The sequence below is a fragment of the Bombina bombina genome, chromosome 3, assembly GCF_027579735.1.
Source record: "Bombina bombina isolate aBomBom1 chromosome 3, aBomBom1.pri, whole genome shotgun sequence".
NCBI lineage: Eukaryota > Metazoa > Chordata > Amphibia > Anura > Bombinatoridae > Bombina > Bombina bombina.
In genome coordinates, this window is record NC_069501.1 from 376,118,591 (window position 1) to 376,137,978 (window position 19,388).

Below are 19,388 nucleotides of genomic sequence, written 5' to 3' on the forward strand. Positions count from 1 at the left end.
ACCCCATATTTATTGGCGTACCTTGCATACCAATTGGCTGAAATTTTTAAATTAGCCAATAGGATGAGAGCTACTGAAATCTTATTGGCTGAATTGAACAGCCAATAGGATTTCAGTAGCTCTAATCCTATTGGCTGATTTCAAAATTTCAGCTAATAGGAATGCAAGTTACCCCAAATTGAATGCGGTACCTTGCATTCAATTTTCAGTATACACTGAAGATCGGATGAAGAGGAGCCTCCATGCCACTGAGGTTCGCCACCGCTGCAGACGGCCGCCGAAGACTGCTTCACACCTCTGCTCTGCGCCACCTTCGCACAGGATGAAGATAGAAGATGACGGAGCCGCCTGGAAGAAGACCTTCTCCGTTAGACTTCAGGAACGGTACCTATTTGGGGCTTAGTCTTAGAATATTTTTTTTTTTTTTTGGAGGGGGGTTATTTTTAAGGTTAGGAATTTAATGGGCAGTAAAAGAGCTGAATACCCTTTTAAGGACAATGCCCATACAAATGCCCCTTTAGGGGCGATGGATAGTTTAGGTTTTTTAGTGTTAATTGTTTTTTTATTTTGGAGGGGTTGGTTGGGTGGGGTTTTTTTGTTAATTTTTGTAAGTAAAAGAGCTGTTTTTTAAAGGGCTATTTGTAGTTTAGTATTAGATTAGAGGGTGTTTTTATTTTGGGGGGAATTTTTAATTTTTATAGAGGTATTAGTTTAGGTTTACATTTTTTATTTTGGATAGCTTTGTTTATTTTTTTCTGTAATTTTACATTTTTTATTTTTAGTAAAATTAGCTTGGGGGGTTGGATATTTTTAAACATAGACTACCTTCTGGGCAGGCTTATCACCTAGTATGTATATAATTGTGATTGTGTTATTACAGAACAGCATGGACATGGCATTGTACTATAACGTTAAAAAAGGGTACCCATAATTTATTAATCTATTTATCTATCTATCAATGTATCATATATCTATATATCTACCTATGTATCATCTTTCTATCTATCTATCATCTATATATCTATCTATCTACCTATGAATCATCTTTCTATCCATCTCTCTATCATCTATCTCTACCTCTCTATCCTTCATCTATATATATCTCTATATCTCTCTATATATCTATATTTCTATCTATCTATCTATCTATCTATCTATCTATCTATCTATCTACACCCTGTTCCAAATTATTATGCCAATGATATCTTTCTCATTTACCTAAATAATTGAAGTAAACAGCAGTCAGCATAATTCTCATGTTATCAACTATTAAGAGTACAATTCAAATTTTATTGAACAAACCTCCTAATGATAACAGTATTTTTTTTTAAAATAAAAAACTTACAATGCACTGTTCCAAAATATTATGCACAGTAAGTTTCAAAACACTTTGGGCGCGATCCGATATACGGCGTAGTTTTCGACGCAAGCAAGGGAACCCGCGTCGCCTGCAGTTTCAGCTCGCATCTCGAGCTATCCAATATACGGCGCTGTCAGTTGCTAACGTGCCGTAAGTCGGATAAACCAGCGATGTCCAGAAATCTGCGCAAGTACAAATTTCTGGCGTCGCCAGTGACTTACGCCACGTTAGAAACTGCCGGCGCCTACAAAACCTGACTAAAGTATGAAATCACCCGCACTGTCTAACACGCCTCCCTAACATAGCCCGACACGTCTAACCCTCTATCCGCTATCCCCCCTCACTATCCTAACAATAAAATATGTATTAACCCCTAAACCGCCGCTCCCGGACCCCGCCACCAGCTATATAAAATCTATAACCCCCTAAAGTGAGCCCCTACCCCGCCGACATCTACCTTACCTACCCCCTAAAGTGAGCCTCTACTCCGCCGACATCTATTTTAAAATTATTAACCCCTAATTTAATCCCCCTACCCCGCCGCCATCTATATTAAATTATTTAACCCCTAAAATACTAAACTATCCCTACCACTAAACCTAAGTCTAACTCTACAAATAGCCCTGAAAAGGGCTTTTTGCATGGCATTGCCCCAAAGTAACAGCTCTTTTGCCAGCCCTTAAAAGGGCTTTTTGCGGGGCATGCCCCAAAGAATTCAGCTCTTTTACCAGCCCTTAAAAGGGCTTTTGGCGGGGCTTTGTCACAAAGTAAACTGCTCTTTTGCCTACAATCTACATCCCCCTACACCGCGGCCACCTATAATAAATGTATTAACCCCTAATCTAATCCCCCTACACCGCCACCAGCTATATTAACTATATTAACCCTAATTATATTAGGGTTAATATAGTTAATATAGTTATTATATAATATATATTAACTATATTAACCGTAATTATATTAGGGGTAATATAGTTAATATCATTATTATATTATATATATATTAAGTATAATAACCCTATCTAACTCTAACATCCCTAACTAAACTCTTATTAAGATAAATCTAATATTAATATTATTAATTAAAATATTCCTATTTAAATCTAAATACTTACCTATAAAATAAACCCTAAGATAGCTACAATATAATTAATAATTACATTGTAGCTATGTTAGGGTTTATATTTATTTTACAGGTAAATTATTAATTATTTTAACTAGGTATAATAGCTATTAAATAGTTAATAACTATTTAATAGCTACCTAGTTAAAATAATTACCCAATTACCTGTAAAATAAATCCTAACCTAAGTTACAAATACACCTACACTATCAATAAATTAAATAAACTACAAATATCTATCTAAAAATACAATTAAATAAACTAAACTAAATTACAAAAAAAAACCCACTAAATTACAAAAAAAAAAAAAACAGCCAATAAAATGCGAGCTCAATCTGATTGGCTGATTGGTTCAGATTTTTCTACCTTAATTCCTATTGGCTGATAGAATCCTATCAGCCAATCGGAATTCGACGGACGCCATCTTGGATGACGTCATTTAAAGGTACCTCATTCGTCGTTCAGTCGTCGGCCGGGATGGATGCTCCGCGTCGGTGGAGCGAAGAAAGAAGATTGAAGATGCCGCTTGATGGAAGATGCTGCCGGATGGAAGAAGACTTTGCTGCCGCTTGGATAAAAACATCGCCGGGATGAAGACTTCTTCTTTACCGCTTGGATAGACATCACCCGGATCGGATGAGGAGTTCGGCCCGGCGTGGTGAAGATAATGTAGGGAGATCTTCAGGGGGGTTTATTTAAGGGGGGTGTGGGTTAGATTAGGGGTATGTGGGTGGTGGGTTGTAATGTTGGGGGGTGGTATTGTGTGTTTTTTTCAGGCAAAAGAGCAGTTTTCTTTGGGGCATGCCCCGCAAAAAGCCCTTTTAAGGGCTGGTAAGGTAAAAGAGCTTTGAACTTTTTTAATTTAGAATAGGGTAGGGAATTTTTTTTCTATTTTGGGGGGCTTTATTATTTTATTAGGGGGCTTAGAATAGGTGTAATTAGCTTAAAAATCTTGTAATCTTTCTTTATTTTTTGCAATTTAGTGTTTTTTTTTTTGTAATTTAGTTTAGTTTATTTAATTGTATTTTTAGATAGATATTTGTAGTTTATTTAATTTATTGATAGTGTAGGTGTATTTGTAACTTAGGTTAGGATTTATTTTACAGGTAATTGGGTAATTATTTTAACTAGGTAGCTATTAAATAGTTAATAACTATTTAATAGCTATTATACCTAGTTAAAATAATTAACAATTTACCTGTAAAATAAATATAAACCCTAACATAGCTACAATGTAATTATTAATTATATTGTAGCTATCTTAGGGTTTATTTTATAGGTAAGTATTTAGATTTAAATAGGAATATTTTAGTTTATAATATGAATTAGATTTATTTAATAAGAATTTAGTTAGGGGCGTTAGGGTTAGATAGAGTTAATATAGTTAATATAAATACTATAGTAACTATATTAACTATATTAACCCTAATATAATTAGGGTTAATATAGTTAATATATATAATGTAATAACTATATTAACTATAATATACTTAGGGTTAATATAGATAATATAGCTGGCGGCGGGGTAGGTAGATTAAATTAGGGGTTAATAATTTTAATATAGATGGTGGCGGTGTAAGGGGCTTACATTAGGGGTTAATACTATTAATATAGGTGGCGGTGGTGTAGGGAGGGCAGGTTATAGGGCAGAAGAGCTGTTTACTTTGGGGCAAAGCCCCGCAAAAGGCCCTTTTAAGGGCTGGTAATAGAGATAATTATTTTAGGGGGATTAGATTAGGGGTTAATAATATTAATATAGCTGGCGGCGGTATAGGGGGATTAGATTATGGGGTTAATAATTTTTATATAGGTGGCGGCGGTGTAAGGGGTCAGATTAGGGGATAGATAAGGTAGATGGCGGCGGTGTAAGGGGTTCACATTAGGGGATAGATCAGGTAGATGGTGGCGGTTTTAGGGGTTCACATTAGGGGATAGATCAGTTAGATGGTGGCGGTTTTAGGGGCTCACAGTAGGGGGGTAGTTTATGTAGATGGTGGCGGTTTAGGGGTTAAATACTTTATTAGGGATTGCGGCGGGGGATCGCGGTTGACAGGGAGATAGACATTGCGCATGCGTTAAGTGTTAGGTTTTATTTAGCAGATCGCGGTTGACAGGTAGACATTGCGCATGCGTTAGGTGTTAGGTTTTATTTAGCAGATCGCGGTTGACAGGTAGATAGACATTGCGCATGCGTTAGGTGTTTGGTTTATTTAGCAGCTAGTTTAGGGAGTTACGGGGCTCCAATAGTCAGCGTAAGGCTTCTTACGGCTGCTTTTTGTGGCGAGGTGAAAATGGAGTAAGATTTCTCCATTTTCGCCATGTAAGTCCTTACGCTGTATATTGGATACCAAACTGCTCTGGTTTGGTATACCTGCCTATGGCCCAAAAAACTACGGGCGACGGCAGAAATATACGCGACTAACTTCTAGGTTACGCCGTATATGTGATACCAAACCAGCTCAAATATTGGCGTCGCCAGCTTTTGCGGGCGACGATTTTTATCGGATCGAGCCCCTTATAGGTGGTAAAGAACTGAAATTTGTCATTTGTTGTGTTTGCAGCATATTTACTGAAATCAAAAGCTATTTCAATCAAACTTTGAACAACATTTTAACTTTTTAAACATTTTAACAGGTCACGTTACATTTTAACATAGGACCCCTTATTTGATAGCAGCTTCATCCATTGAAATTGTGAGTTTTTTGACAGTTTCTGTTTGAATTTATTTGCAAGAAGTCAGAATAGCCTCCCAGAGCTGCTGTTTAGATGTAAACTGCCTCCCACCCTCATAGATCTTTTGCTTGAGGATGCTTCAAAGGTTCTCAATAGGATTGAGGTCAGGGGAGGATGGAGGCCACACCATGACTTTCTCTCCATTTATCCCCATAGCAGCCATTGATGCAGAGGTATTCTTTGCAGCATGAGATGGTGCAATGTCATGCATGAAGATGATTTTATTATGGAAAGCATAGTTATTCCTTCTGTACCAGGAAAATAAGTGGTCAGTCAGGAACTCCACATACTTTGCAGAGGTCATCTTTACACCTTCGGGAACCCTAAAGGGGCCGACCAGCTCTCTTCCCATGATTCCGGCCAAAACATGACTCCACCACCGCCTTGCTGACGTTGCAGCCTTGTTGGAACAGGGTGGCCGTCCCCCAACCATCCACTACTCCATCCATCTGGACCATCCAGGGTTGGACAGCACTCATCAGTGAACAGGACTGTTTGAAAATTAGTCTTCATGTATTTTTCTGCCCAATGCAGCCGTTTCTGCTTGTTAGCATTGGTTAGTGGTGGCCGAATGGAAGGTTCATGTACAGCTGCAAGACTCTGGAGGACTCTACACCTTAATGTCTGTGGGACTCCAGAGGCACCAGCAGCTTCAAATATCTGTTTGCTGCTATGTAATGGTATTTTAGCAGCAGCTCTCTTGATCCGATGCATGGATCTGGCAGAAATCTTCCTCAATGTGCCTTTATCTGCACGAACCCGTCTGTGCTCTGAATCTGCCACAAATCTCTTAATAGTGCGATGATCACGCTTAAGTTTTCGTGAAATATCTAATGTTTTCATACCTCATCCAAGGCATTGAACTATTTCACTCTTTTCGGCAACAGAGAGGTCCTTTTTCTTCCCCATATTGCTTGAAAATGGTGCTCTGCTTAATAATGTAGAACACCCTCCTTTAGTAGTTTTTCCTTTAATTGGGCTCACCTGGCAATCTAATTATCACAGGTGTCCGAGATTGTTTTCAGTGATCAAAAGAGCCCTGAGACACAATGCCATCCATGAGTAGAACCGAAAAAAAAAAAAATTAATCTTTGTGACACTGAAATAGAATTTGCATAATAATTTGGAACAGGGTGTATCTATCTATGTATCTATCGTCTATCATCTATCTATCTATCTATCTATCTATCATAGATAAATAGTTAAATATCACAAAGGGGTTGATTCTCTAAAGCTCTCTGGGCTGGTGAGATCCTTTACGAATGTTCATCAGCCCTTTTCTTTCCCTGGTGGAAATCTATAAAGCCACTTTTTACCCTGAAAACAGGGTGTCTCGCTAAGGGGCGTAAACTGCATTTTCGTATGGGAAGGAGATGCATACATTACAAAAATGCACAATTAAACAGATACTAAAGCCAATTTTTTTTAATGATTCAGATAGAGCATGCAATTTTAAGCAACTTTTTAATTTTCTCAGATTATCATTTTTTCATTGTTCTTTTGCTGTCTTTATTTGAAAAAGTAGGAATGCAAAGCTTGGGAGCCAATAAGCAAGCGCTATGCAGAGTGTTGAACCTAAAAAGGGTCGGCTCCTAAGGTTTACATTCCTGCTTTTCAAATACAGATAGCAAGAGAACAAAGACAATTTGATAATAGGAGTACATTAGAAAGTTGCTTAAAATTGTATGCTCTATCTGAATTGTGAAAGAAACAAAATTGGGTTTAGTGTCCCTTTAAATTCGTAATTTAACAATCATAGAACACAAATAATCTAATCATTCACATAAAAATGTGCAGGAAAAAATGTATTGTTAATGTGCATAAAAAATCATAACAAAATCCTTTACCAAAAATCATATTTTATCAAAAATGTAAAATTGGTATGTAAATTACACAGGAATAAATGGTATTATAGGGACATAAAACCCAAAATGTTTCTTTCATGATTCAGATAGAACATGTGAATTTCCAATGTGCTTCTATTATCAAATTTGATTCATTCTCATGATATCCTTTGCTAAATGAACACTTCTGGTGAACCAATAACATAGAAACATAGAAACATAGATATTGACGGCAGATAAGAGCCATAGGCCCAGCAAGTCTGCCCGACCTTACCTAACAGTATAAACTTATCTAGTTCGTAGGATAGCCTTGTGCTTGTCCCATGCATTTTTAAAGTCCCCCACAGTGTTTGTTGCTACTACCTCTTGAGGAAGTTTATTCCATAAATCAATCACTCTTTCTGTAAAGAAGTGCTTCTTCAAATTACTCCTGAATCTACTACCCTTTAGCTTGAGCTCATGACCCCTTGTTCTTGAATTTTCCATTTTATGTAAAATGCCCACAGCCTCAGTTTTACTAAACCCTTTAATGTACTTGAAAGTTGCTATCATATCACCTCTATCCCTTCTCTCCTCTAAGCTATACATATTTAGGTCATTGAGCCTATCCTGGTAAGTTTTATTTTTTTAGACCATGTACCATTTTGGTAGCCCTCCTTTGCACAGATTCAAGTTTGTTAATAGTCATTTGTGTGCAATCACCAATTGGCAGCTAGTTCCCAGAAATGCAGCTGTTCCTGAGCCTACCGAGGTAGGCTTTTCATTTAAGGATATAAAGAAAATGAAGTAAATTAGATAAGAGAAGTAAAATGGAAAAGATGTTTAAAATCATTTTCTGTCTGAATGATGAAAGAACAATTTATTTATTTTTTTGTACTTTTAAATATGCACTGTGTAAATTGTAATTTAAATACACTGGTTATGCAAACAACACATAGAAATTTGTACTCATAAGTGCAAAATACATAGGGCTAGATTACAAGTGAAGCGATAAATTATAGCGAGCCCACAAACGGGCAAATGTGCCCATTTGCGGGCGCAAGATAATTAAATGGCAATTACAAGCTACCGCAAACTCGCGGTAGCAATTAGCCCTTATAGAATTAAAAAGAGATCAGATCTCTGGTACATTTTTTTTAAATCTGGCACAAAATACTGTCTAGTGTAGTTTATTAAAAACTAAAGATAGCAGCATCTTTATTTATTTAATAAAATTACTGCACTAGGCAGTATTTGAGGTTAAAGTTGGTGGGAGTAGGGTGCTAGAAAAATAACGGTACTGAAAAGTGCCTTTACATTGCGATCAATGAGAACTGTGCGTTCCCTGTAAATATATTATGTACTGTATATGCTTATATACATATATATTTATGTGATAATATGTGTGTAACATATTAACAAATACATATACAGTATATCACTATCAGCATGAATGTAACTAATTCAGAGACAACCTAAATAAATAAATGGATAAAGGCAACTTCGGAGATACAATTAAAAAACAATTATAAAATGTAACAGGAAAATGCCATGAGAAAAATGTCCTGAAAAATAGATCAGTCCATTCCAAGCATAGATACAAATTACTAATTGTAGCAATGCTACAAAGAACTTAGAGTTTAACAATACCGATCTCCAGTGTGTGAGTTCTTTGACAAAAATCCTTTTATCAAGGTGCTGTGATGAAAATATGACAATATAAAGAGAACTGTGATCCGTATTGCCAGGTGCTGCTCCTCTAACCAATATTTCCTTCGTTCGTATGGGACAATTAATCTGTGAAAAAACAACAGCAAAAGCGTAAACTCCGACTCAAGGGAAATGTATTTTGACACAAAGTAAGCGCTACACTCTATGTACTTACTAAATAGCAGTAGATAAAAAGCATGACATGAAATGAAGTCCAATGAGCTCCTGCGGATAATTTCACACGTCTCTCTATGGCTCCATAATCGTCACTGGTGTGTTATCGTGATCTTAACCGGAACACTGAGGTCAAAAGTAGATGCCGCTAGCTAGGTCAGTACCAGGGATTCCTCACCGCGTTTAGTAAGTACATAGAGTGTAGCGCTTACTTTGTGTCAAAATAAATTTCCCTTGAGTTGGAGTTTGCACTCTTGTTGTTTTTTTCACATATATATTTATATTTGCTGCCATCGCTGCGTGACTTACTCCCTTCGCTGGTGCTAAACTTCTGATGCCGTCTCTGATGCATCAGAACGAGGTTCCCATAGGAGCCTATGGAAGCGCACTCTTGTGAGCGCAATGCTTCCAAGTGAAAAAAAAAATTGTAATACCAGCGCACATTATTGTGTGCTAGTAATAAGCAGTGGAGCACAAATATCACTTTCATCAAAGCGATATTTAGCGCTCCACTTGTAATCTGGCCCAAAGTGTAATTGTTTTTTTCGTAAAATGGGCTGAACTTGAGCGTTCCATGGGTTTATATGAAACTGTCTCACTATTCCCAGAGTAATTAGTTAGAAGGTGGTGAGCTTTTCTCAAAACACTCAAGATACAATATACCCTAATAGAAAAACACATGCATAAAAAATAGAAGCGATTGTAAGATGCAATATGCAGAAAGCAGCATAATGTGATTTATATCGGCTGCAGGATTTCATTTTTAAAATGCCCCCCTGCTAATGTCGCTCTACGGAGCGGTGTCCCTTTCTGTCGAGCTCCATTACTTTATATAGCAGCCATCTCACCACTTACAGGGACTTCCCCATAAATATAATAATTCCACCATGGCAGCCCCTGCAAGGGTCAACATGAAAAATCACGTCTGATCTGGAAAGATTTAGAGAATTGGCCCCTAAGTTTCAGTAATGTTACTGCATCATTAAGACCAGTAAGTCATGTGACTAATGCCAAAAAGTATCCTTTGGCATCTTGTAAAGTTGGGAAGTATGGCTCAGTGATTTTGCATAATGATACACATCCCCTTGTCTCATGCCAAAACAGGGTTACAAAACACCTTGGTTAGCCCTCATCTTTATATGGTAATGCATTAAATGAACAGATATGCGTATTGGGTGTGTGTCTGCATGATGATGCTTGATCCATATGCAACACACTGATATTCACTCAGGGATAAAGTGCCAGAAACCACAGCTTTTAATATTAATGAGCTGTGCTGTGTTTCCATCTCTCATGCACACATTTCTTTTCTGTGTTGTTTTTAGAGAGAGAAAAAGCCCAACAACACATAAAGGTAGCACTGTAGCAGGATCCTATCACTTTAAGCAAATCTCTGGAGACTAGTACCGAGGATCATGTGATTACTGATTGATTGCAACACTGTTGGGAGCTGGTAAAAGCTGCAGAAGCAGAGTAGGCTGAGGTATATTCTAGGGAGGAATGTACATTTTGGATGACATCCTGCACTGCAGTGTGTATGACACTTGGACGAGAAAAAACTGCAGGACCTTTCCAAGGACAAAAGAATGAAGCTGTGCATGGACATAACGCATGAGGTCCAGGGGATTGAACATGCAGAGCTGGATTACGATAGAGTTCTGGTAAGTGAAATCTTATACTTAGTTAATTAAGTTCACCTCCTTGGCTAGTCAGTCTTCATTACTATCCATAACAAAGAGCTATGCGTGCTGCATACACAATGCTAATGCTTTACTATAGGAATAACAAGCCATTATAAGCACTGCCCGGGACTGCAAGTCACCTGAGCTCCCTAGCATCACACTAGGCAGCAGCAGTCCCCTAATATCAGTACAGATTCAGTCCTATAGAGAAGCACTATATAACACATGGATCTACAATAAAAAGCAGAGGTACTGAGCTATGCAGTGGGAATATGATTTAATTCCTTATACATAATTATTTATTATTTATATATTTATATTATATATATATATATATATATATTATAATATTATATTATATTATATATATATATATATATATATATTACCTTGTCAGTAAGGTTGTTGGTTAATACATGCATATATACTTTATGTTAAATTATGATTAGAAATACCTCCTGTAAAAAGGAATATTTGCAAATAGAAATTGCAAAAATGAATATCATATAATTTAAATATCTATCTATTGCTGTGTATATAGATATTTAAATTAGGGAGAAGCTCATGCATAATTTATTAACTCTGTCAGTACAGGTAAGAAAGAAAGTCAGGTATATGGAGACATATACAATGCCATTACATTCAAATGAGTCTGCTGTCTGTAAGGATTATATTGCAGAGGAATAATGCCCTCTATTGACTACAGGCTGCACAGAATCGGCTGCAACAGAGGACAGATGTTTCAGCTATGCAAAGCTGCACACATTACCTCAATTTATAAGATCACATGGCAGGGCATGTATATAGGTTTGTATGCATGCCTGATGTGTGTATGTTTATACAGAACAAAATGCTCAGCACTCACTGTTACAATTGCGGATCTAAATAACTTTATTGAAATATTTTAACCTACAAAGGTGACTTGGTTAAGCAGATACACATTAGCTAACATAAGAATATACAGTATATGTATTCCCTGTCTCAATATAGCTGAAGGGCACACAAATAGCCAGCTCAGCAATGCTTTTTCCACCCAGGTTGTGTTTCAGAGTGGTTCAGGTTCTGCGTTCACTCTCATTTAACCTTAAGTGATGACCTGTGCTTTCATAATATTATGAGCAAAATGTCATATACACATACAGAAATACATTATATGAGATATGTCATTTTTTTCTAAAAACAGTAAAATAAATCAAATCTTTGCATATAGATAAAGCATAACCTACTGACACATTCACATAAAATATAGATGAATAAACTGATTAACTCACAGAAGCAAATTTATCTTACTGATTTATATTTCTATCTAATAAGTTGATAATGCACTGGGAGTTTAGTTTCTAAAAATCTAGTTTCATTTTTAAAAAATAAATTTACATTTGCAACTGTTTCAAAAAACATTGTTGTAGGAAGAAAAATATTTTTTAAAATGGAATGATATCTTTAGATTTATTAGAACTGGATACAATATAAATATGTATATAGTTTGGTATGTGCGTAGATATATATATAGATATCCAGAGATTTATATAGAATTTTATTACAGCTTATTTTTCAAAGTCCTTAAAATGAGCATAAAACACAGTGGTACCTATAGGTGTCTACCAATGATTTCACTATTTATTTATTTATTTATTTATTTATTTATGTATTTATTCCTTATGACAATAGTAAAACACCTTCAGGTAACTTAAAATCATTGATGCAAAAACAAAACATCTTTAGATTATATAGTTTTGAATTACTGACTCTAGATAGCTTAAGAACTGCAATGATTTCAGCTCCACAACAGGACTTTACTTGTGTGTTTAACTCCTTTAAATTTATAGTTATGGTCAATAATCCAAAAATTGCACGCAGTAACTAATTTGAGCTTGTGATTTTTACTTTAAAGTTTCCCTTTAAAAAACTTGAAACTAAGTATCTTTGTTATTTTATTGCATGAGCTTGACAAAATCCAGGTGCCAGCTGGGAGGCAAAGCTCATTTTACCCCAGTTCCCTATTTTATAGATTAGTCTATGTATATTTAGAAGGAAAACAAGTAAGAAATACTTGCAAAAAAGTGTACAAATAATAATTGTAGTCTATGTATATGCCTAAACCAAAAATCCTTGCCTGGCTACTACAAATTCTGTAGTTTGCTCCTTAGATTTTTTTTAACTGCCCATTTTTTTTCTTTCATGAGTCTGATAGCAAAACTTTATAATTTACTTCTATTATTAGATTTGCTTCATTCTCTTTGTATCCTTTGTTGAATGAGCAAAAACGTACTACTGGGTGTTTGCTGAACACGTCAGATGAGCCAATGACAAGAGGTATATATGTGCACCCACCAATCAGCAGCTAGCTCCCAGTAGTGCGTTGCTGCTCCTGAGCTTTTCAACAAAGGATACCAGAAGAATAAAATTGGAAAAGTTGTTCAAAATTACATACTCTATCTGAATCATACAACTTTAGTGTTGAGTTAACTGTCCCTTTAAATTTAAAATTGTTGAGCCTTTTTTTTAAAGCCTTTACATGTGTTATGTGTGGATATATCTACGCACCCATAAATGCTAAAGAATGCTGTATTATTACGTCATGATTTATTATGACATTCTGTAACAATTATTACCTTTGGGCTTTATGGAGGATTTTTACTGCTATGTATCACTTGGTGTTAATAAATTAAGTAACCATTAGAAACAATCAGTAAATGTGTTTGCAAGCATTTATGTATGCACTGCACTCACTTAAATGGTTTTTATTGGTTTAATAACTACAATTATGATAGTTTGATTTAACTCAGCTTTAATTAAGGGTGATCTGTAAAGTATTATTAACTTGACCATAACTTGCTCAAACCGTCATGTTATTGCTTTTACTGCTAATAACTCTATCTTCAAATAGCAACTTTATGTATCCTTACTAGGAGTTGTAGCATTTCAACTGCCCTCAAATTTGTAAAATGGCTACATATATACAGTATGAATTTTTATTGGGACAATGCACAAAGTATCTCTTTCTGTATGAGTCCCAATATCTGCCTGTGTCTGTCTACATCCAGTTAAAATGTTACTGTACAAACCAAAATGATACCAATTCTAATATAGCAGCAAATCAAAGCACTTCCAATGAGGAAATAAAGAGCAGTGAAATTACTGTATACTCCACTGTCTCCTCTAAATTGTCACCATTAGAGCAAAAATACTAAAAATGATGTTATTTAAACATGAGATGATAAACATCTGAAATGTCTGTTCCTAAGAAAACCATATTTTCCTGTTTTAATACATTTATTTGATATATAATAAATATGTAGACTTTATTACAAGCAACAGCTTTTCCAGTGAGTATTGTCATAGTACTACTCAATGTTTATCTTTTATTTTCTGCATGTTATTCACCCTAAAAGGAAAGGAAACCCCAACAATTTCTTTCATGATTTGGATAGAACATTTTTAATCAACTTTCCAATTTACTTTTATTATCAAATGTGTTTCACTCTCTTGTTATCCTTTGCTGAAGGAACATGGCAGTTAGCCTATCACAAGAGACAAATTTGTGAAGGCACCAGTAAGCACTTGTGAAGGATATTTGTGTATTCTTTTCAACAATGGATACTAAGAGAATAAAGCAAATGTGAAAATAGAAGCAAAATTAAAAGTATCTTAAAATGATATGCTCTATCCGAATCATGCAAGTTTACTTTTGACTTTCCTATCCCTTTAAGTTAGAAAACTCTCCTGACTATATAAAGAATATAAGGTGCATTTTGACAAGCTGGGTTTTGTGTGCGCATATAAAATCACATTAGAGAGTTACAATATTATTTTATCTTCTTTTCAATCTTTAAATGAAAATTCTAATACACATATGACAAGCACTCATTCATTAGTGAGTTTTGCAATAATGATAACGATAATTATAATAATTAGATAACTATGTGCATAACTCCTATAAAGCAGTCACATGACCCTGCCAATCACCAGCTTCTCATTCTCAAGCCGGACTTTACGTATTTGTTTAACCTATTTGTAGAGGTTGCAAAAATTGATATCTATGGTCAATAAAACAAAAGTTATATGTTCTAACTAATTAGAGCCTGTCAATTTGGCAATAAGATATCCCTTTAAGTTCTTTTTTCCATATTTGTAATGTTAGCTACGTTTTAATCTAAGCTAATATATTATTTAATTTATATCTAACAATTAAACAGCCATATGCACTTGTGTGTTAAAGCATGTCATTTTAAGACTATTATGGCCCTCCAAAAATATAGTTTTAAAGTGCATATGTACTAATTTCACATATGGATCTATAACCTTAAAGGGACATGAAACCCATATTTTTTCTTTCATGATTTAGATAGAGCATGCAATTTTAAACAACTTTCCAATTTACTTCTTTTATCTGATTTACTTCATTCTTTTGATATCCTTTGTTTAAAAGCATATCTAGATAGGCTCAGTAGATGCTTATTGGAGGCTGCACATAGATGCCTCTTATGATTGGCTCATTCATATGCATTGCTATTTCTTCAACAAAGGATATTTAAAGAATGAAGCAAATTAGATAATAGAAGTAAATCAGAATGTTTTTTAAAACTGTATTCTCTATCTGAATCATGAAAGAACATTTTTGGGTTTCCTGACCCTTTAAAAGTGAGAGCAGTCAAGATGGCTTCCTCCATATGTGTGTCATTTTGTGGTACCAATTCATCAATGTATGCAATCTCCATGAAATTACTAGATTTAGAGAGAAAGCTCTGTCTATGGGGAACATAGTGATTACATTAATCGAAATACATTTGGATAACTCTTAATTACATTATTTTCTTGTCTATTGCCAACATCTTTAGCACATATATAATATTTATTTGCATGATGTCATTCCAGGTCCAGGCATAAAAAAGCCTCCGTTGTGCTGAAGAAGTATGGGAATCTCGGCCTCACAAGCTGTCTACATTGTTTTTGAAGTGCTGATCGCCTTGGTATCTGTGCTTGGGAATATACTGGTGATCTGGGCAGTGATTGTTAACCAAGCCTTAAGAGATACAACATTCTTATTCATTGTGTCCCTGGCTGTAGCTGATATTGCAGTAGGGGCTCTTGTGATACCACTTGCCATCATAATTAGCATTGGACTAGAAGCAGAATTTTACAGTTGTTTAATTGGTGCCTGCGTTGTTCTTATATTAACTCAGAGTTCTATATTGGCATTGCTGGCTATTGCAGTGGACAGGTATCTTAGAGTCAAGATCCCAACAAGGTTAGTGGATTATTTTAATTTACTCTAATTAAAAATATATACTTTATATTATTGTTTTTTTATTATTAAGGTTTTTAATTAATTACTTTTCACTCACTTTAAAGGTAGTGATGTTTTCTTTGTATAATTAGATCATTTTTGTATTGCATTTATGACTATACCATAACCACATTTTGACTTTCATGGGCCCTGGGAACTTTTGCCTTTAGGGGCCCCTTTCTCAATAAACAAATATTAAAAAACATTTTATTACTGCTTTGGTATAATGATGACTATAATCCAGGCTGGATTATATTTGTCTTGATGCCAATGCAGTATTTATCTCACTTACTGCAAGATGTGGGCTGTGCTGAGGCTAAGCGGTTCTACCATCCAGCATCATACATTTCTCACTTATGGCCGGGCACCTTTGCTGCTAAAGGAGGCCCCCTTTGCCCCCCAACTGTAAAACACACTCCATGATGTAAGGCGGAGCCTGTGGTGTTGATAGGCAGTGTAACTGACAAATGCAGGTGGGGAGTGGCAGACTGTGAGAGACCCCACCATGGAGCAAAGCTCAGGACTTCAGGAGATATATTCTAAGTAATATCATCAGAAATATCATCTTTCTGGATTAGGAATGTGGGGAAATTTTTTATTTTAAATCTCAAAAGAAAATGTAAAGATCTTTTGGGCTCCTACTGTATTGTGGGCAGTAGGCACTGTGATTACTGTGCCTGATGGATAAGTTGGCACTGCCGTCTGCCTATACTTATGTGTTAAACTCCAGTAAAGTCAGCTCTTGAATGTCAATGCACTACTGGTCTAGAGCTGAAAAAGGCTGCTGAGCCAATCAGAGGTAGCATATGGTAGTTTATTGACAATCTAGACAGGTTTATAGACAATGGCGTAAGAAAAAAATGCTCTAATGCATTACAGGGTTGTCTGATTGCATCTTTGTATCCCTTTAAGATATTTTGATAATTATATGGCTAACTGCAGTATTGTACAATCCAATTGCGTCTGTGGTTTAGCTTTAATTTTGGAAATACAGAGTCATTTGCTTTGAAACAGTGTAAGATTACCACAAGTACAACCCTAATTAATGCTTGTTCTCAACATGGAACTTTTTTTTTACTTGACTTTGAACTAAGCTAAGCTGGGTTTAGAACAGTAATGCTGTGTCTCTTTCATTACTGATATTATTGTTTGATTTTAATATAGGTCTTGTTCCACAGAGACAGCAGTTTAATTTTGGAGCAATCCCGGGATTTTATACTTGACACTATAAGAACAGATGTTATATGAAGACATCTGCTGTTTGAAGCTATATGAAAACATATACAGTTAAATACAATTGTAGATTTACATCTTTGAAATCAGAATTTTGGAAACATAAGGGGTTAATAATAGAAATTAATTTACTTTTTATGGTCCTGTTTATTAAAGTTAAAGGAACATGAAACTCAGTTTTTTTATTTTTATGATACAGATAGAGCATGCACTTTTAATCAACTTTCTATTTTACTTCTATTATCTAATTTGAGATTTTCTTTTGTTCTTTTAATGTCTTTTGTTGAAAAACAGGAAAGCAAGCTGAGGAGTGTGCACATGTCTGGTGAACTATATGGCAGCAGTTTTGCAAAAATGTTATACATATGCAAGAGCACTATATAGCAGCACTATTTCCTGCAGTGTAGTGCTGCAAACACCTACCTAGGAATCTCTTTAACAAAGAATACCATGGGAACGATGCTAATTTAATAATAGAAGTAAATTGGAAACGTTTTTAATATTGTATGTTCTGTCTGAATCACAAAAGAAAATGTTTCCCTTTAAAGGAACATAATAGTCAAAAAAAAGGGATAGAAAAGTAAAAAATGAAATGTGCATGGGTTAATTTCAATTTGAAATAGAAGTATTTTTGCGTCAAACTTCCATCAGTAAAAATGCTTCTAGTAAAAGTTATTACTGTCTTTCTGTGGCATACGCGCATATCCTGTGAGGGCCGTGCACCAGTATTTAAACACCATGCCTGCTCAAAGAGGGGAAAGTAGTGTGTATTTCTTCTGTGAAGATATAATTTGTGTCATGCAAGTCACCGCTGACTCTATACGAAGGTGTGGTGATTCAATGCTGGTTCACGGACCCTCACAGGATGTGCACATGCCGCAGAAAAACAATAATATGTTTTACTAGAAACATTTTTGCTAAAATGCTTCTGTTTAAAAATTTTAATGCACCCATGCATATTTACCTTTAAAGGGACAGGAAACCTCAAACATTTCATTCATGATTCAGATAGAACATAGAATTTGAAACAATTTTCAAATGTACTTTTATTATCAAATATGCTTCATTCTCTTGTTATCCTTTGAGCAAAGGAACAGCATTGCTCTACTGGCAGCTAGATGAACACATCTAGTTAGCCAATCACTAGTGTAGGATATGTGCGTACTCATTTTCAACAATGGATACTAAATGAACAAAGCCCATTTGAAAATAGAAGTGATTTTAAAAGTGTCTTAAAATTACATGCTATATCTGATTCTTGTTAGTTTAATTTTGACTTTCCTGTCCCTTTAAATGCATCAGAGTAGAAGCATGTTTAGCAATTCACATGTATTACCAAAAATGTTTCTAGTAAAAGCAAGCAATATTCCAGTGATAGCTTTTCAGTATATAGGCACATGGCGCATATCTAGATGCACACCTGCATTCACATTGTATCGTTAATTACACAGTTTGAGTCTTATATGCGCTGAAAATGACCCTTTGCTCTGTGTACCCATGCGCATAAAAACCTGACTGAATCAGCCATAGCTTTTATAAGAAGCATTGTTGCTAATACATGTGTAATGCAAAAAGGATTCTATTAAAAACTGAAATGCACTTATGTGCGCTCCAGTATTGACTGTTATGTCCATATAAATCTGTAGAGTGAGACTCTTTGTTGTGCTGTTGAGTGTTATTTTATGTATGGAGTTAAAGAGACATGGACTTCATTTCTTAAACAGTGGGGGAAAAAACACTCAATAAAGAGACCTGATACAAAGGGGCCGAATTATCATTACCATAACTTGTCTGCCTGCTCTGAGGCTGCGGACATCAATCCGCCCGATCTTATACGATCGGGCTGATTGACACCCCCTGCTAGCAGCCGATTGGCCGCAAATCTGCAGGGGGCGGCATTGCACAAGCAGTTCACAAGAACTGCTTGTGCAATGATAAATGCTGTCGGCATTTATCGATGTGCGAAGGACATGATACGCTACATCGTATCATGTCCGCTCGCACATTAATAAATTGGCCCCAAAGTGTATCTAATTAAAACCAATGATAAATAATATTCAGGTTTAGAAATTATAGTCACAAATCTATTGCACTAATTTGGTACTCTTCAATCATGCAAAGAATTAGCTAAATGTTATAGTTTATGTAACTTGTAGTTTAACACGTATATGTTCATGTACATATAGATAGATAGGTAGATATTTTATTATAAATATATATATAATTCACCATTGGTTTTTTTTAAATACAGATACAATAT

General features: G+C 35.4%; 1 protein-coding gene across 1 annotated transcript in view; it reads left to right on the forward strand.

Moving 5' to 3' along the window:
* The first annotated feature begins 10,371 nt into the window (after positions 1-10,371).
* The window catches only part of ADORA1 (adenosine A1 receptor), a 224,322-nt gene continuing 215,305 nt past the window's right edge, over positions 10,372-19,388 (forward strand). The window contains exons 1-2 of the mRNA XM_053706518.1: positions 10,372-10,584; positions 15,484-15,856. Of these exons, the coding sequence (XP_053562493.1) occupies positions 15,522-15,856 (335 nt within the window). The 5' untranslated portion in view covers positions 10,372-10,584; positions 15,484-15,521. The remainder of the gene's footprint in view (positions 10,585-15,483; positions 15,857-19,388) is intronic.